The sequence below is a fragment of the Pinus tabuliformis genome, chromosome X, assembly GCF_031772625.1.
Source record: "Pinus tabuliformis cultivar Carrire ecotype Pingquan chromosome X, CPIR1, whole genome shotgun sequence".
NCBI lineage: Eukaryota > Viridiplantae > Streptophyta > Pinopsida > Pinales > Pinaceae > Pinus > Pinus tabuliformis.
In genome coordinates, this window is record NC_142308.1 from 362,676,585 (window position 1) to 362,696,276 (window position 19,692).

The 19,692-nt window shown below is 40.3% G+C and overlaps 1 protein-coding gene across 1 annotated transcript in view; it reads left to right on the forward strand.

Annotated features, from left to right (window-relative positions):
• LOC149140003 (uncharacterized) overlaps positions 1 to 19,692 on the forward strand; it is a 349,910-nt gene that overhangs the window by 258,456 nt on the left and 71,762 nt on the right. Inside the window, exon 12 of the mRNA XM_089450875.1 lies at positions 3,814 to 4,002. Within this exon, the coding sequence (XP_089307001.1) occupies positions 3,814 to 4,002 (189 nt within the window). The remainder of the gene's footprint in view (positions 1 to 3,813; positions 4,003 to 19,692) is intronic.

Genomic DNA, 19,692 nt, shown 5'->3' on the forward strand with positions numbered 1-19,692 from the left:
TAAAATCACTTAAGTGATTCAATTAGACATGTGCAAAATAAAATCACTTAAGTTATCTAATTCGAATGGATCACTCTAGGAGCTTCCAAAACCTGGTTCGGGAGCAAATTTTTATATAATATATATTTTTATATATTTCATGCATATATGTCAACAAAAGCATGTAGAATGATGAATTAGATATAAAAAGGATAAAAGCATAGATTGAACCATATAACATCAATCATCTAGAAGTTTTAATCTTCATCAACCACGCCCCCAAGTTAGTAACATACAACATATCGAGTCTCATGAATCATGATTCATCAATCTTAAAGTTTCAAGCTTTCAAAATTCAATACGTAACATTTATCATCATTGATCTCCAAAATTATATAAAAATTCTAACATGAAATGAAATGAAACAACTTTCAACTTTCATGAAGCATCATATTCATAATTCATTACCAACGAGTTATAATTGCCAACTTCAAAGTTCAAACTTATATTGTCATACATTGTTTACAAAAAATTTCATAATGAATATGAAAGAGTAAATGTTTATAAAAACTAGTAGAAACTAGAAAAGACAAGTAAATCTATTATCTATTTCTAATGCTTGGGCCTCTTGCCACGAGAAATGCCTAATTTCTGAGTGGGGCGTGGTGGTCTTTTAGGAGTGTCCTCCAGCATAGTCACACGACTAGAACTAGAAGGCACATGCCCTCCACGTGAGGATGTAGATGGAGGCGGCGACAACAAAGGAACAATTGTTGGAACTCGAGCAATGCTACTGGATGGTGGGGGTGGCATGGATGTTGTTGCTTCATCATCATCTTTCGAAAGTTCTGCTTCCAATTTTTCTAGATGTATAATGCCATCCTCCAAATTATCATCCTATGGGTTGTTGTCCCAAGTTTTATATGATATATCCTCATAAGTCCGATAACAATAATGACTCCAACCTCAAGTTGTAGTGCACATAAACCAAGCTTTCTACCTTGTTTTCATTGAGTCTGTTTCTTCTCACATTATGGATGGAGTTATAGGTGCTACAACACCTCTTTGCAGATTTACAACCTGTGAGAGCACTTTTTTTACCAATTTTGGCTAAAGTCCCTAGCTGATATATGCTTCCCACCATGTGAGAGCATCAAATCTATCTCTATCTTCCATTGCATGCAAAGAACCAAATGAGCCAGTGCAACTAAAGTATCTGCCTAATTCAAGACACATATTAGCACACTCCTTGTAAGGGACCAATTTTTCTAATGCTTCCATATATCATTTAGATACCTCTAGATCTATATGGGGTTTGATCCTAACCCCACCCCCAGGTGCAGGTTGGCCTAACCAAGATGGAGAGTAGTATTTTGACATAAGGATATACTCCAAGGCATGTAATGGAACATTAAGTTTATTCCAGCGTGGACACACAATTGTGAATCATTGTATACAAGTTGGGAGCATTTTCCTGAACAATATCTTTTGTTTGCCTCAATATGCTATCCATCCACTCATACGCCTCCCCAATCACTGGTTTATCTGTATCTGCAAAACGAATCATGCTATAAATGGGCTTGGTGAATTGCAAAACTTGCCTCACACATGCCCAAAACAGACCATCGAGAATGGTCTCCTCCACCTATTCAAAACCTTGCTTGTCAACCGTAGTTGGAGCTCTGTCCTTTAATACCTGATACTTGCCAGTGTTGACTTGATACCATGCTAGCCAATGACTCTTTTACCTTCAAAAGGCTCCTGAAGGTGAGGTAATAGCTAGCAAATCTAGACTCTGCAATCTTCAACAACTCCAAACTTGAGTGACTGTGGAAAAGCCGATGGGTATTGCTATGATTTGTAATAAAGTTTATAATTTTTTTTCCTTTGTTGTACAAATCACCAATCCATTTGTGTTGATGGTTTTTGTTTTTAATAATATTATGTATCAAAAGGTTCATTGTCTGAACCAAACACCCAGACCAAAACATGTTGGGGTATCTATTCTGAGTAATCATATGCTGAAAGGAAGATTGCACCATTAATAGACACAACAAGAACACTTATCAATGGTTTTCCTTTTACATTTGTCCATCTATCAGATACAATGGACATCCCATGCTCATTCGAAGAATTTGTCATTTTACCCAAAGAATGTGACTTTTTTCGCTTTTTCATGATCAAGTCCCACGGTTCTAGCCTTGTCATCCCTAGGGCTCTTATTTCCTTTGGGGGCATTATTAATGGCAGAAACCATTTCATGCCAATAAGGTAAGCGAAGAACATTGAATGGTATACCACATGCATAGAGAAACCAATAAATTTTTGAATCCACATCATTCCTACACCCTTCGTCAAGGAAATCTGATATGTTTCTACGCCTTAAATAGATGTTTGTTCCCGTGCCTCCATATCCAGTGGCATGGGAGGACGCTGATCGAGTTCTTTGTGCATGTGATTGTGGGCTATGTTCAAAAGCACCCTTTGATCTTTTAGATCTGTACTGGGCTTCCTCCTCTTCCCTTATGTATTTGGCTCTTTGTGTTGCTGACATACTTAAACAAGTTCTAATTCCTATTTGTTTATCTCCATCCCACGACCTTTTCCCATAGAGGCGTCTTCTGGCACAGGTGTATGAACCTATGTAAGTGATTTTGCAATGGAGGCATGTAAATTTAGTGGTTCCACTTGCTTTCCCTGCTTCAGGCCTAGAAACATATTTCCATAGTGGGGTTTGGTCTGGTTTAATTTTTGTTCTCTCATCATCTCCACTCTCCTCTTCCTCCTCACCAATGTACTCCTTCTCTCTAGGATTTTCATCAAATCTACTAAAACCCACTTCTTCATCCTCTTCATCATGATCAACCCTCCTCCTTCTACTCTCCAACACCATAATAACAAAAAAAGGAACCAACAACAAGAGAATGCCAAGCCATATAACCATGATGTTTGAAGTTTTGAGCCTGCAATAAAATGGAGGAATGGGAATGGGAAAGAGAGAAGAGAACATTTTCATTTAGCAATGAACATATAAAAAACACAAATGCTAGATTAGAGTGTAGATCCTACCTCTTTGGCCTTCAATCCCAAGCTCCAATCTCCCTTGCAAGCTCCTCAAGCTCCCAAGCAATCCTCTCAATCTTTCTCTCAATCTCCCTCCTCAACTCAAGCTCCAAGCCTCCAATTCCAAAAGCCCTCCTCTCTTGCTCTCTCACTATGCAAATGGTGAATAATGGGAGGGGAGGAGGGCCTTTTATCTTTTTTTTCCCTCCCCTTCCCTCCCCTTCCTTGCTTGTCCGTTGCGCGGCTTTTTCTCTGGCGGGAGAAAATTTTTTAAGGAGGGAGTGGTCGGGATCGTTCGCTCCCCGACCGCTCCCGCCTTAAAATATTTGCTCCTGGAGCGAAAGAGAGTGGTCAGGGAGTGACCACTCCTGACCGCTCCCTCATTCGCTCCCTCAAAAATAGGGAGCACAATTTTTTTTAGGGAGCGCGCTCTTGAGGTCGCTCCCTATTTGCTCTCGAGCGGAGCGCGCTCCAGGAGCAGATTCGTCGGGGGGGGGGTGTGTGCTCCCCTGCAACCCTGTCCAAAACACTTAATTCGAGGAAGGGATTTTGCCTCAAAAATTTCTATATATTGAAGAGAAGCCTTCATTTGCAACACATCGAGTTCTCTCTTTCTCGCTTTGGTGATCTAGCTCTCGCATTGGTGATCAAGCCCTCGCTTCAATAATTTAACTCTCTTATTATTAGTAGCAGATCTATTGCATATTTGCAGATTTCTTATCATCATTGGGAGATCTTTTATTCAGTAGCAAATCTCTTCTTATGTGGCAGATATATTGTTTGGCAGATCTATTGTTCGGCGAATCTATTATCTGGCAGATCTATTGTTTGGCAGATGTATTATCTGGCAGATCTATTCACAGATCTCAAAACTCTCGTTCATCTCTCGCACCAGTGGTTTCTTCTCTTGTTATTCGCTGTTGTTAATGCTCTCGCTCCAGAGAAGTATTATTGCAGTTGGTATTGCTCTCACACCAAAAGTATTTAGCTCTTGTATTCATCTCACTCCAATGACATGCTATTCTTGATATTCCTTTCACACTAGAGTTTGGTTGCTGGTATACTACCCTCACTCTAGTAGCATTCTGATCTTGCATTTGGAAAATATTGCTCTTATTATTTTGAAGCTGTCATATTAAAAAGGGTTGTTACTATTGTTATTTCTAAAAGAGATTTTGTACTTTGATTATGTATCTTTGCTGAAAATTTGAAGATGATCTAATAGAAGAGCATTTCAAAAAGGGTTTTCCCACATAATGGGGTTTTTCTTTGGTCTTGGACCAAATCTCGTGTCTTGCTGTTCATTGACTGTCTTCTATGGTTTATGGTCAAATAAAATGTTAAATCTACAAAATTTAACAACCATTGGGTAAATTCCCAAGCTCCCACAAGAAAATATTTTATTAGATGTTACAATGAAGAGAAGGCCTTTAGGAAGGTTGCCCAAAAGATGAAGGAGAAAACGTTTTTTTTTTACAAAATGGAAACTTTAGGAACTAGAGTCTCCTTCCAAACATGGCAACCACAATAGGCAAAGGGATTTTCTCAAAATCTGAATATTACAAGGAAAAAATCAGCCTCAAAAGGCCCACAGCCTAAATAATCTGCAGCTGCCTTCAAATGTTTGTGGCCTCCTTGAAATTAATCTCCAAATGCGTGAGAGGTCCTTCAAACACTAGTTAGAGGTTTCCAAAATTTCTCCTCAAGACTTGTCACAAGATGAGTTGCCAAAAGCTCCAATTATGGGCTGCAAAACGAAAGAAATTGTTAGGGGAGAAAGCATGCAAAATAAACAAAATATAGTACATGTTAATATACAAGAAACCAAACCAAGTGATGAGAGTGAACCCCCATACTTGTCTAGTTTATAAAATGACTTTTAATTGGCCTATGTAATCTTGAAAGCTCTAGATCAAAAGAGGCATGTAAATTCAAATTTGTAGATGATTCAAGTAGATAATGGGAAAGAGAAACTCCCCTCTTGGTCCTCTTTAAATGAAAGCCTTGGAGTGAATATTGATGGGTCTTGAGCAACTTTGAATCCGGGAGTAAGTTGATCTATGTGAGACTTCTCCCACACCCAAATGTATTCCTACACAAAAATTCAAATAGTTTTTTCCCTACACACTTAACAAATATTAACTTGCAAATGAATTAGAGCAACACAAGGGGTGAAATAGACCAAATATCCCTCCAAAAATAAATTGTCAAGTTCACCCCTAGAATGCTACTCTAATTTAAGGATATGTGCAAGATAGCTTGCACATACCAATCCAAAATAGATGACATACATAAGCTAACAACATTCAAATATGCAAGAAAATTGAAGCTTAACACAACAACATGGAAGAAAATCACCTCAAAATGCCAAGAGAACACCACCAAAATTGCCCCAAAGTCTTTGATTATTAACAAATTGCAAGTGTACAAAATGGCAGAGTTTTCTCAAGCTCGATAGTTGATAACATGAATACATAGTGACAGCTCAATTCTCACTTAAATAAAAATTTGGGAGCAAATCCCAATGAAAAGTTCAAGTGACAAGTGGTGTTGGAGAAGATCCAAAGAAGAGAATTCGAATTCTAAGTGGAGAGAAGAGATGACATGTGTGGAGCTTCAACCAAATCGAATTCCTTGAGGTGGCCATCCAAATCGTCATCAAGCAAGTTGAAATTCCATGTGTGAGACCAAGAGATGCCAAATGTGCAACAAGAGGGAGTTAACTCCCCAACCATCAAGCCATGAAGTGCCACATCGAATTCATGTTCCCAATGTGCCATACATTGAACATCCATCATGAATTGCATGGGCCTTCCTTGAGATTCGTGGAAAAATCCCAAGCTCCCTCCAACATTTTTTTATTATCTTTTATTAGCGCTTAAAAATGCCTCTAACAAAGCTAGACTCTCTCTCCAAAAAAATAACAACAACAAACTTGAAGATGGAAAAAACTCTCCAAAAGAGATTCACAAGGCTCAAAAGGCCCACGACCTAGATGAGTTTGCAACTCTCTCCCAAGTGCTTATGGCCTCCCTAGAAATCAGTCTTTGGATAGCGTGAGGGGGTCCTGCATACACACAAGTGAGTAGTTTTCCAAAGCTTCTCCTCAAGCTCCTTGCTGCCCAATGCTCAAGCCTATGGGCTGCAAAACACAAAAAAATACCAATTGTCAGTGTGAAATTAAGAAAAAGAAACCAAAACTAAACTTAGAATTTAATTTACAAAGTACTAGCTCAAGTAATGGGAGTGAACCCCCATACTTGCCTAGCTTTGGAAATGACTTTTGAATAAGATATATAACTTTGAAAGAACTAGAATCAAAGAAGTATTTTGAATTTTAAATGGATGATCAAGTAGCTATAGAGTAAGAAAACTCCCTTTTGCTCTTCGTTGGATGGAAAACTTGAAGCGAAAAAATGGTTGAGTCTTGGATCGCTGTGACTCTAGGAGTGAGTTGATCTAATTGAGATTTCTTCCACTTCCAGATGGATTCCTGCACACAATACAAAATATCTTTCCTACACACTCATAACACCAAGAGAACACTAGCCAGATAACCAAAAGTCTTGATTGTATTAAGAAAGCATGCCAAAATGGCAGAATTTCCTGAAGCCGAATAGCTTATTACATCATACAATATGAGAGCATATAACCTCATTATATAGAGAGTTGGGAGAAAATCCCAAGGAAGAATGCATGTAAGAACTGAACTTGGAGCAAATCCCAAGGAAAGATAAGTCAAGTTCTATGTGAAGAAGATAGAGACATCAGAGCAAAGTCGAATTCCATATGTGGACATCAAGGGAAATCCAATTCCATTTATGGCATAGTAAACTCATCCATGAGTGAATCCAAGTACCGTGTTAACTCCAGTCAACAAATGCAAACTCGAACTAAGTGATGCCACATATGTAGATGATCCCCAGATAGCTCTGCGTAGGTCCCCAGGAACTGCGTGATTCCTCCATGTGCAACTCGTAGTCTGGCCAAGTGAAACTCGTAATCCTCAAGAGTGGAGTGCTAAGAGTAGAAGAACCTGAGATAACTGTGAGATGAGGCCCCACCTAATCTTCAGCCCAAATATACCATAGAATATTCCTTTAGTGCATGATCTCCTCTAATAAATTCGATTTTCTACTTGTGCAACTACTGTTTTATCTCTAGCAAAATTCGATTTTATGAAATAACGGTGTATTTATGATGCAGTGTGCCTAGTCATCTTCCACATGTCTGTTGACTCAACTCTTTGACTTAGGATAATTTCCAAGTCATTCTATCACATGGAATAATTTATCTCTATTTTATTTAATTCTAGCCTAATTAAATGCCACAATTTGCACTAAACTTAGGAAATGTGGGTTTTGAGGGTCCAAAACACATTATTAACCCCTCAAAGTGTGTCATAGTAGAAATTTGAGGGTGAGAGGTGTAATTTGATTACTCATACCTCATACGACTTCTCTAGACTACACTTATTACAATTTAAATACAATTTTATTTGCAATTTTTGACCTGTTGGAGATCTAAAAGATTAAAAAATGACTTCTTAGACCTAACCAAATTCCACGAAATTTTTTGTGTGATCTAGTATGGTTGTATATATCAATTTTATAAACACTAAGATGTATTAGGGGCTCAATCTTCAAACCGTCACCTCGACTTTGGGGTAAAAAGTGAGTGAAAAAACCCATAAAATTATCTGCCTCCAAAAAGGAAGGGATAATTAACCAGATAAAAAAAACATTTTAAGGTGTACTTATTTGTTGATCGAGTCCCAACATCCTAGGCTTGTTACAGAATCAAAACTCATCATACTAGTATCACTTATTACAATTCCCCGCAGGGTGTGGAATCTGGGTATAAGAAATATGATGAGAAGATAGAAGTAGAGTTAAAAAACTCTATTGACTGATGATATTTGATGGTAAAAGTGTCCTCTGGATCATCCTTGAGCATGGAGTCTTTCATATAATTATCAGGTGTCATCCTTGTGGTCAACAATACCCTTTGTATAACAAGCAATTTTTCCACCATTGTAACTTCACAAAACCACCTTTCCTCCCTTTATTCATAAGAGAATCCATCATCTAACAAGCATTGTAATATGTTTGGAGCTGGGAGAGTCTCCTAGGTATCCCCCTCTACCCACTAGGCTTCTCTAGGTTGATCCTTGAACGTGATCAGAAAGAGTTTGTTGGTTAACTTAGCTTAATAGGGAAAACCAATTCCATTCTCCTTATTGTGAGATTGGGGGAATGGTAAATGTTGACTTGTGAAATTAGGATAGGGGTTAGTTTACTCTATTGTTGGATCTCCCTACAATCGGTTGACTTGTGGGCTCTCGGTAGTACAAGGTTGCAGGACCAGAAAGAAGCCCTAGTGGGCCCAAATGAGGTCAAGGTTTTGGGGTTGAACAACAAACTAATGGACTTGACCGAGTTGGGGTGGAGAAGAGGATCAAAGAAATTAGATTTTTCTTGAGATTTGAATGCAATGACCCCAATGAAGGCACTAACCCAAGGAACCCTAGGGAGAAAAACGGTCTTTGAGCTAGGGCTTGCAATATCTTGAGATTCCACTGTCGGATTGGTCTCAAATTTGGAGGACCTCTCAAGAAGACCCCAACGCAGTTCTTGACCAATTTTCAAGTATTTTGGATGGCTAGAAAGAATTTCGTGTGATGCCCTAGGAGGCCTACTAGGGTTAGGCCTTAGAAAAGGAGAAGAGGTGAAAAAAGAATTTTCTTTCGATGATCACCTAGGACTAGACCAGTGCCTAGCCTATTGGGAGAATGGAGTCTAATGAAATCAATGTTTAGAGATGCTTATTCCCAACCAAGGAGTTCCCCAACAACTTCGTATGGCCTTAGCAACAACTAGGTTACTTAGGGAAATTTATACTTCTTTATGCTGCAAATTGATGACTTATCAAGGCAAATCATGAACAATCATGTACCCCTAGGACAATAATTCACCATACTTCACAATAATCATATGAAAAATCCCTCACAAAGACAAGATTAGCAACTTCGCATTAGCATTAGGGCAACTACACCAACTTCATGAACAAAAATATTTCATAGATCATTAAATGAGACAAAGTACAAGATAAACATGAAAAAGAGTACTCACAAGTATAGCGAAATTATTCCAATCATCAAAGTGCAAGAAAATTGAAGCTCCAAGACAAGAATTAAGCTCTTCCAAACATCGAAATGCATTAAGAAACCAATTCGTCCATCAAAAGGCTATAACGAAATTCCTAGAAGAAACAATGATCCAAATCCAAGTGATGATCAAATGAAATGATCATCACATCAATATATATCCTTCCTAAGGGGATTGATTTGCCTACTTAGGCCTAATAATGCCCCTTATAAGAAAATAATGTGCAAAAATAACATCTTTGGGTAACAAGCCCACCAAGATAGCTCCATAATACAACAATAAGCCTCCCAAGAGGGCAAAATAATAGATACAATAGGTCGAACGACCATTGAAGAGGTCTAATGAAGTCCTATGTGTGCCAATATGAATGAATGAGCTCCTAACATAGTGATCAAGGGGTTGGCCCCTTGATATCCAGGTAAAGAACCTATGGTGTCCCCAAGTGGCTATGGGGGCACAAAACATCCTCAAGGGTCTCCAAATGGATCAAACAAGCCTCTATTCCATTTGTAAGGGCTAGAAGAATGGTGTAAGCCCTCCCATTGTCTCCTATGGTGAGACACGTCCTCATCTAGGCCCTGGATCAATTGCCATGTATGTGGTGCAGGAGTGTAGCTGGCTGGGCAAGGTGGTCTAGGTGCAGCATCATCGTCTAATAGGTGGAACACGAGCATGCCATGAGTGATCCATGAAGTAGCAATCTGCTCTGGGCTATGGTGGAGGCCTGTGGCTCTTAATGCCCACCCTATAAATGCTAATATGGCCCCCTGGAGGGCCTGGACCTCGTATAGGAAGACCAAGCCCAAGACGAAAACGCACTTGCAATCCTGTATAAGATCCTGTGTCCCCTCACCTTCCAGTACAACAAATCATTAGTGCAATTGAGTAAATGAACTTACAAATCATGGAACCAAGTGGACACTTCATCGTGGCATGCCCTTCCATGGTGGGCTTTAGAATGTACAAGTGTCTTCAAATTTAAGAAGAAGGTTAACCAAGGACCCTACTAGGTGGTTTCATCCTCCAAGGGGGTGACATGTCCATGGTACATCCATCAAATGGCAGGTGGTGTGTGATATAATGGTGGAGTGGAATGGGGCATTAGGTGAAGGCTCCAAGCTACATGCCATAGTACAAGGGTAGCCATAATAAGGGAAGCCCACACTTGGGTGTATGAATGTAGGAGTGAGCAATCATGGTACATGAGTCACCCTAACCTTTTTCTTTCCACCCTTCTACATATGCCTTTTTTTTATTGATTTTTCATTTATAACTGCTTGGGGCTCAAGGGGACGAGAGCATGATGTGTAAGATATAGCACTAGATAACCCCCTTTAAGGCGGGGCATTTCATCACCAGCCAGGAGTTGGGACAATCATGGGTTCCTTAATGATGAAAGGGGTCAATATGGGGGACCCTAGGAGCCAAGGTGATGGCCATAATGATGGGGGTAGAGCTCATGTTCGGCTTTTGCTCACATGCTAAATGTGTATGTCCTGACCGTCTTTTGCATTTTATGATACATTTCCTGTTAAGAGTGGTCACATTATGCTTTTTCTTATTCTTTTAGCTGCATCAACATCTGGGGCATCATTCCAAGCCCAACCCAAGTTGTGGACAAGGGGAGGGGGAGGTTAATTCCTTGTGGACTCAATGGACAAATATTCACCTGGATGGGAAATATGGTGAATGAGGTTATAATGAGCAGAGGAGGGTGATGTCTATGGTGTCAAGAAGTGTGACAACGGAACCAAAATCAAGGTTGCCCATGTAGTGCCATCCCTAAAGCTAATAGCCAAAAAAGGAGGTCCCACAGGACTAGGATACAAGGCTAACCATTGAATTGGACAGAGGAGACAAGAGTACAATCCAAGCCTAGTCTTTCAACTGAATCCCCCCACTAATCCATGCCCAAAAGTGTCCATGATAAGTAAACAAAATACCCAATAACACAATGAAAAGCTATACCTTTGGGGTTGGAAGGCCCACCTTCAAACATACAATCATAACAAATGGTTGAGGGAGCATATGGCTAGCTCAAGTGGTAGAGATAATGGCACATCGAGCTATCTGGTGTCTGCAAGGGGCTGTTGGCTGCTAGTTGAGGACAATCTAGGAGAAAAAATTTCTGCTATGGATACTATACATGGGTGGTGGGTAACAGTGCCCACTTAGCAACTTTTGCTAAATAATACAGTTTTGCACAATTTTGATATTTTGGCATGTATTGAATTAGGAAAAGTGGGTTAGGAGGACCCCACTTGACATTTTGATGAAAGAAGGCCCCAAACATAGGAGGAGAAGAAAAATTAAGAAGTAAGTGGAATGTGGGGGCCACTCCAAGAGGGAATTCACACCCCTTAGGAGAATTCACACTTGTGGGGAAAGAAGAGGGAAGGAAGGTCGACTTGTGGAGCCCACAAGGAGAGAGGAGGAGAAACAAAGTTAAATAGAGGTGGAGGGCCTCATTTTGGGACTTTTGCCAAATTCAGAATTGAACTCTTGTTTGCTTGAGCTGCTTAGCCAAGTTAACTCATGTTGTTCAGCACAAGAGATTTCCGGGTGGGAATCTCACCTCTTTCTTCGACAGACTTTGAGTGCCACCCTATGGGAGCTTATCACTACATTTTAGAGTTGTTCCAGAGAGATTTACAGGAAATTCTGTTAGTTTTTGTAGGATTGGAGGTGTTCTAGTCTCAAAACTTTGTGGAGAGGCTAAAACATAGGAGTTCTCCATAATGTAGAAATCGTTTCTGGAAATTCCACCTACAATTGTCTCGATTAGATTATTAGCCTATTTTTAAATATTTTCTAAGTCTAAACTTAGGAAAAGGGGTTAATTAATCAAAATTAATTGAGAAAGGTAGGAATCATCTAGAAACTCGTACAGATCGATCCAAAAATGATCTTAGCCATCGATTATGTTTTAATCTTGGTCGTTGGAGTCCCAACTAGATATTATAAGAGGAGGTCGATGGGTAGATGGAGAACACACTTTAGATCGATTTTCTTGGGCAGTTCAATTTCTCCAAAGAGCAACAACAGTTGCTGAAAGAGTTTGAGCCAGAGAAGGGAAACAAAGACAAAGGGGCAAGGATAATGAGTCCGAAGGAAGTGTTCCAATTCCAAAGAGACAAAAAGAGGAGGCTGAGATTTTTTCTAGGAATCTATGTAGAGATAGCGTAGAGCCTCATAAGGGCAATTCAATCTAGCTGAAAAGGAGCTCGTTTTTAGTTCCAGAGGCCGGGAATGTTTTCTAGAGGGTCGAAGAGACAATTTCTTAGTTAGCAACAGGTAGGAAGGCTAGATTGGTAGATGATTTGCGCCGAGAGCTTGAGGGACTGCGCTAAGGTGGTGTAGGACCTGTGCAAAGCTAGTTGGACGGCTAACTTTTCATAGGCACTCAAGTGCCGGGATTGCTCAAAGAGAGGGTAATTTCCCTTAGATAATTTGGGCTAGTATTTCTCTTGGATATATTCGTTAGTTTGGCGATTCTTATTGTAGTAAGATTATATCACTGTTGCTTAATAATTAAAACCCTTAGCCACTACACTGGTTTCCCCAAGTTGGTTTCTTTCGGGGACATTTGTCCAAAAATAATTGTGTCATTTTTTGTGTGTGTGCCAGTGTTTTCTCAAATTCCAGTTTATCTTTCACAACATTTTTGTTTATGAAGGTTGCAATGTGATTTATTCGATATTTGCAATAACAAATAAGATTTTAATTAATTTAGAGTTAGAAGAATTAATTCCAGTTTCCACAATAGGACTTAAGTAGTGAAATTTTCACATGGTATTAGAGCAATTTTGATCAGACGGTGAAGCTCAGAAGCGGAAGCAAAAATTCGATGTTCAAACGGAGCAACATGACAAATTTCTGGAGGTTGTGCAAAGCCTAAGCCAAGCAGTGCGAATTGCTTGAGCAATTTCGATTTTTCAGTGCAGGTTGGCAGAAAAATTCAGCTTGTCGGTTGAATGATTCCAGCAGGCAGTGGGAGCAGCAACTCAGGTATTTTCGCTAGGAAAATACCTGTTTTAGGCGCAGAAGGGTTTTGCAATAGTTTGTAGTAAAGAATTAGCGTTGGGTGGAAGTGAAAGATACACACAGAGAGAATTACTCTTAGGGGGTTTCGAGTCCTAGAAATCTGATTTTCTAGTTGCAGATTGGCTGAAGCTGAGTAGAGTTTCTCACTCTGAAAGGGAGTGCGTGTAGCAGACTCTGAAATTGAGCAGTGACAGTGGGATATTTTCGTTCAGATTCGAGATGGCCACAACTGGGCTTAGATATTAGGATAGGTTTGAGGATGCCTCCAACTTCGTCATCTGGAAGGTTAGGACGTTGTTCCTGCTGGACGAATATGGCCTGAAAGCCTATGTAGATAATGTAGTGGCAGTGCCCCAAGATGTAGATCAGTTGAAGGAATACAAGAAAGAGATGGGGAAGGCGAAGCGATTGATCCTGGATGGAGTCCGGGACCATGCAATTTCACATATATCTGGCAAAGGCACTTCCAAGGAGATGTGGGACACTCTCGTCCAACGATATTAGAACACTTCCTAGCAACGGAAGATGTTGCTGCAGGAGAAGCTGAGGAGCATCAAGATGCAAAAGGGTGAAGGAATAGATTCCTTCCTCACTAGGATTCAAGAGGTCCGTGATCAGCTTGCAACCGTTCTGTGAAAATTTCTAACATGAAATTCTACTGCAGCAATTGATTTATTTGTCCTACTTATTATCCACAATAAGTTATTTACAAAACCCTTCAGTAAACATCAAAGTAAATTCTACTGCAGTTGTCACATAATAGCATAGAGAAAAGAACAATGAAATATAAGCACAAGAATCAATGACATCAACACAATGGTTTTTGGACAATTGCCCCTGGAAATACCCATTGCAGGAAAACCGGTGCAGCAGATGAGGGTTTATTTATTATTCTTTAGTAGCAATCTCTTTACAAGAAATGATTTGCAGAATCATAGAGAAACCTTTGTGAAAACACCTGAGATAATTTTCCTCCGATCACTGGAGAAATTCTGACACTTAAGAGACCCTCCAGCCTCCATTGCGTCACCTCTACGTCGTCTTCTGCGTGAGGACTGCATCCTCTACTGCATTGCCTCTCTAAGTTGTCCCTCTGATGCACTGTGCCCCCTCCTTAGTCTCCAATTGATGCTGATACCCTCCTCTTCCTTCACCCTACAACTCTCCCTCTGAAATCGAACTCTTGCTTCTGGAGAATCGATTTCCCTTGAGTTACTGAGTATTGTTGAAGTTTCTAAGTTTACTTAGTTAGAAATCCTCCATGCACTTTATTTGATTTATTCGTATCTACTTGTTATCTTCCTTAACAAGTTATTTACAATGTAAATACTGAAAATAAACACTAGTGCATGCTCAACATATTATAGATCAACAACTAAAAGAAACGAGAACAAACACACCACATGACACCATTATTTTTGGACTAATGTCCCCAGAAAAACCCAATGTGGGAAAACCGGTGCAACTATTTGAGGGTTTTCTTATTAAGCAATATTAGAGTACAATCTGGGTGCCGAAACTGACCTACCTAACAGAGATTTTCCTTAGCAGTAATACGTCTTTGTTTCAGACAAATCTACTCGTTGAAACCCCGGATAATCCTTCCAGCGGCTACTCAGCACAATTTTCCCCTAAAACCCCAGTGTATACCTATTATGGACTGCGTCAGCCTCTCCTAGCCCAGCACTGGCCCTGCGTTAGCCTATCTTGGCTTGCGTCAGCCCTAGGAGGTCCCGCGTCAACTCTCTGAGCCTCTGCGTCAGTGACACTGGCCCCTTTGGTGCTCTGCGCAGCACTTAGCTGCCTCTGCATGGCCTTGCATGAGCAGTGGATGCACCTGCGTCTCTCTCTCTGGCTGCTCTGCTGCTTTCTCGGCACTATATCTACCTCTCTGTCTCTCTGTACTCAATGCCCCTCAGCTGCTCTCCCAATCACTGATTCTATCTATCTTAGCAAAGCCCGCTCTAGAGAATAGAATGACTGATCACTCTGGTGTGTTCTCCATGTGACCCTCAAGCCTCCTCTTATACTTTTCCTGTTGACATCTCAACGGCCGAGATTAAGTTCTTAATCAATGGCTAAGATTAGATGTGGCTTGGTCCATGTCTTTTGGACAACTCTAACACAGATTCATATTAATACACATTAATATTTTATTTTCCCTAAGTTTAGACTTAGGGACTCTATTAAAAATATTAATTATTTTATTATCTCCTGATCTGTTTAGGATCTACCCAAACCCTTTCTGGGTATTGGAGATCTCATGTGCCCCAACCTCTCCACCAAATTTCGTGGCTAGAGCACATCCAATGCTACCCCAAATCAACAAGTATTTGCCCGATGTGCCTACAAATGACCCTCAAATCTTCATTTATACTTTTCTTGTTGAGATATCAACGGTTGTGATCAATTCTCTAATCAACGGCTTAGATTAAAACATACTTGATCCTCGTCTCTTAGAAGCTTCTCACCTATATTTACATTAATTTACATTAATTATTTTAATTTCCTAAGTTTTAATTGAGGCACCATTAAAAATAATTAATTATTTGAACAACATGCACTCCGAGTGGAATTTCTCCAAACGATTTCTGGGTCTTCGAGATCTCATGTGTTCTAGCCCTTCCATAAAATTTCGGCGCTGGAGCACATCCGATGCTACCCAAAAATCAACACTCCCTCTTAGTGAGGAATGTGCTCTAGCAATACTTCCTAGTAGAAGTATCACACTGATCCATAACATCGATCGTCTGCGCTGTTGATGCTCGGCATGCTGCCCTTAATCTACTGTGCTGTTGTTGCCACTGTACCACTGCCCATGACACTATAATTGTCACTACTGCATCTCCCTCTTAAGTACTGTACTATCCATTTCTGCTGCTGAAACAGATTCTCAATCATCCCCATCTTCTCCCTGAAATAAACAAACTTTGTTCTTTCTAGAGCCTTGGTGAGAATGTCTGCCACCTGTTCTCTTATTGGAATGTACTGTAACTGTATTGCACCCCGTTGGACATAGTCTTTGATAAAGTGACACCTAATGTCAATGTGCTTCGATCGATCATGAAAAATTGGATTCTCAGAGAGCTTGATGCAACTCTGATTATCACACAAAATGTTGGTCGCTTCCATCCTTCTCCTGAATAGATTCACAAGCAACTTTCTAAGCCATATGGCTTCACACGATGTTGTGCTAGCTGACATATATTTAGCTTCAACTGAGCTCAGAGCTACGAACTTCTGTTCCTATTGCACTAGGAGATCATTCTTGATCCAATGTTGAAACAATAGCCAATGGTTCTTTAACGATCTACTGAACTTCCAGCCCAATTTGTGTCAGTGAACCCACTCAGTCTGATATCATTGCCTTGGGTGTACATTAATCCATGCTCGACTGTTCCTCGTATATATCTGAGAACATGCTTGGCTGCTGCCCAGTGTGCCCTCTTCAGTTCCACCATGAACTGACTAAGGGTGTTGACAGCGTAACAAATGTCTAGCCTAGTGTTGACCAGTTACATCAGGGACCCTATGAGCTGCTTGTATAAGGTGGGATCTTCTTCTTTATCTTTAGATACATTAAGCTTCTTCCAGTTGGTAATCATTGGAGTAGCCATGGGTCTACAGTCCTGCATTCTGAACCTCTTTAAAATTTCTGTAGCGTTTCTCCCTTGTGCAAGGAAAATCTCACCCTCCTGCCGCCAAACTTCCAACCCCAGAAAATAATGCATCCGTCCCAAATCCTTCATGTCAAATTCTGGAGCTAGGTTTTCCTTGCAATCTTTGATGAAGCTAGATGAACCTGTCAGAAAAAGATCATCTACATATAACACTAAAATTGGAGGCTCATTCTCTAATGTCAGATAGTAGAGGTTGGGATCTGCGTCACTCTTGACAAATCCCATCTTCTGCAAGTAACTAACAATTCGACCGTACCATGCTCTAGGCGCTTATTTAAGCCCATACAAGGCTTTCTTTAGCCTACATACATGAGTTTTCTTCTCATGTGTCTCAAAGCCCTCTGGTTGTTCAATGTATACTTCTTCTTCTATCACCCCATTCAAGAACGTAGTCTTGACGTCCATCTAGTAAATCTCCCATCCCATCTGTGCTACAAGGGATATCACAGATGTAATAGAAGTATACTTTGCAACTGGGGCGAAGGTTTCTTCGTAGTCTATCCCTTCTTTTTGAGCATACCCCTTAGCCATGAACCTAGCTTTGTATTTTTCCACGCTGCCATCTGCAGCATACTTGACCTTGTAGATCCATCTCGAACCTACAACTGATCTGTCCTAAGGGGTAGGTACCACTTCCCAGACATCATTGGTCATTATGGTACTGTATTCCTCCACCATAGCATCTACCCGTACTTGATGTTGAACGACCTCTTGAAAACTAGAGGGTTCTCTAACCTGAGCCACCAACGCTTGGTATCTATCTGGTTGTCTACGCTCCCTTTTCTCGTTCTTAGGAGCTCCAATGAAATCCTCTGCATCCCGTAGTATCTATCGAAGTCCCTGACTCGTTCTTCCACTGGTAGTGGGTGGATCTATTTGTTCCTCCTGAAATTCCACCTGCTGTGATGCTTTTGGATTCTTATGCCTTGGTGAAATACTGGTGTTGGTTTCTGCTAGTCGAAGTGGCAGGACCAATGGATCGTCCTTTGATTGCTCTTCGAAAGGCATTTCTCTGGATTTCCTAAAATCTCTGTCCTCCATGAACTTTACATCCCGTCGTACTACGATCTTTCTATTGCATGGAAGGTAGATTCTATATGCCTTAGCATTCTCGCTATATCCTTTTTCTGCAGTTTGATCCAACTTCTTCCTCTTTTCTTTGGGTATATGGCAGTATACCAAGCTCCCAAATATCCTGAAATGACTCACTTCAGGTTTCTTGTCTGTGAAGACACTCTCTGGAGTAATCTTACCTAATGCCGTGTGAGGAGTCCTTTTCTGAACATATATTGCTGTGCTGCATGGTTTTGCCCATGGAAATTTGGGCATATCTTTATCATACAACATTGCCCTCGCTGCTTCAACAATAGTTTTATTCTTCCTCTCTGCTACTCCATTCTACTCTGTATTATATGGAGCTGTCCATTCTCTTTTGATGCCTTCCCTTGCGCAAAACTTAGTGAAGTCTTTATCAATATATTCTCCACCATTGTCTGAGCGCAACACTTTTATCGTCTTCCCTGTCAGATTCTCAACCAGAGCTCTAAACTCTTTGAATCGATAAAAAACCTCATCCTTGGTTTCTAGAAAGTAGATCCAAGTCTTCCTGGAATGGTCATCAATGAAGGTGACGAAGTATTCAACACCACTAAGAGCTTTTGTGGACAGTGGTTCGCAGATATTTGAGTGTATTAATCCCAAAACACTCTTTTCCCTATTGTTACTTCTGGAATAAGTTGCTTTGCCGTACTTTCCCAGTACGCAACCTCTGCATACATCATCTTTCTCTAAGAATTCTTAGAACCCCATGGTGTAAGTGCCCCATCCTTCTGTGCCATAGTTCATTCAAATCTTTTTCACGACTGCTGCCTACTAGTGCCATTGGAGACTCTAGCTATAACTTAAACAATTTGTTGCTTCTGACTCTAATTTGGGCCTTCTTCTTCCAAATCATATGTTTGACATAAACTTTCTTCCCAATGAAATATACATCATAGCCCTTGTTCTATAATTGAGATACAGAGAGTAAGTTCATTCCCAATCCAGGCACATGCAACACATTTGTAGCTTGAAGTTGATCCCCTGCTTCTATTTGAAAAACTACAGTACCTCTTCCTACGGGGGTACATTTTGCCTTATTTCCAATGGTGATTTGGAAGTTCATCTGTTCTTCTTGATAGCTCGAGAAACATTCTCGTATTCCCGTCATGTGCATAGAAGCCCCGCTATCAATATACCAAACCTCAGTGGAAGCAGAACTTGACAAGCAAGCGACTTCTTCTTCTAGTCTGGAAGCCAACACAGAATTGTCGTGATCCATTATATTCTTTGTGCTTTCCTCTTTCCCGAGAGAACTGCGTGAGCCCCTTTGAGTTGTTGCTCTAGCAGCATCATGTCCACGACTCATTACAGATTCTCTAATCTTGTTGCCCGATCTCAACTCTGATACCATGTGAAAATTTCTAACATGAAATTCTATTGCAGCAATTGATTTATTTCTCCTACTTATTTTCCACAATAAGTTATTTACAAAACCCTTCAGTAAACATCAAAGTAAATTCTACTGCAGTTGTCACATAATAGCATAGAGAAAAGAACAGTGAAATACAAGCACAAGAATCAATCACATCAACACAATTGTTTTTGGACAATAGTCCCCAGAAAAACCCAATGCGGGAAAACTGGTGCAGCAGATGAGAGTTTATTTATTATTCTTTAGCAACAATCACTTTACAAGGAATGATTTGCAGAACATAGAG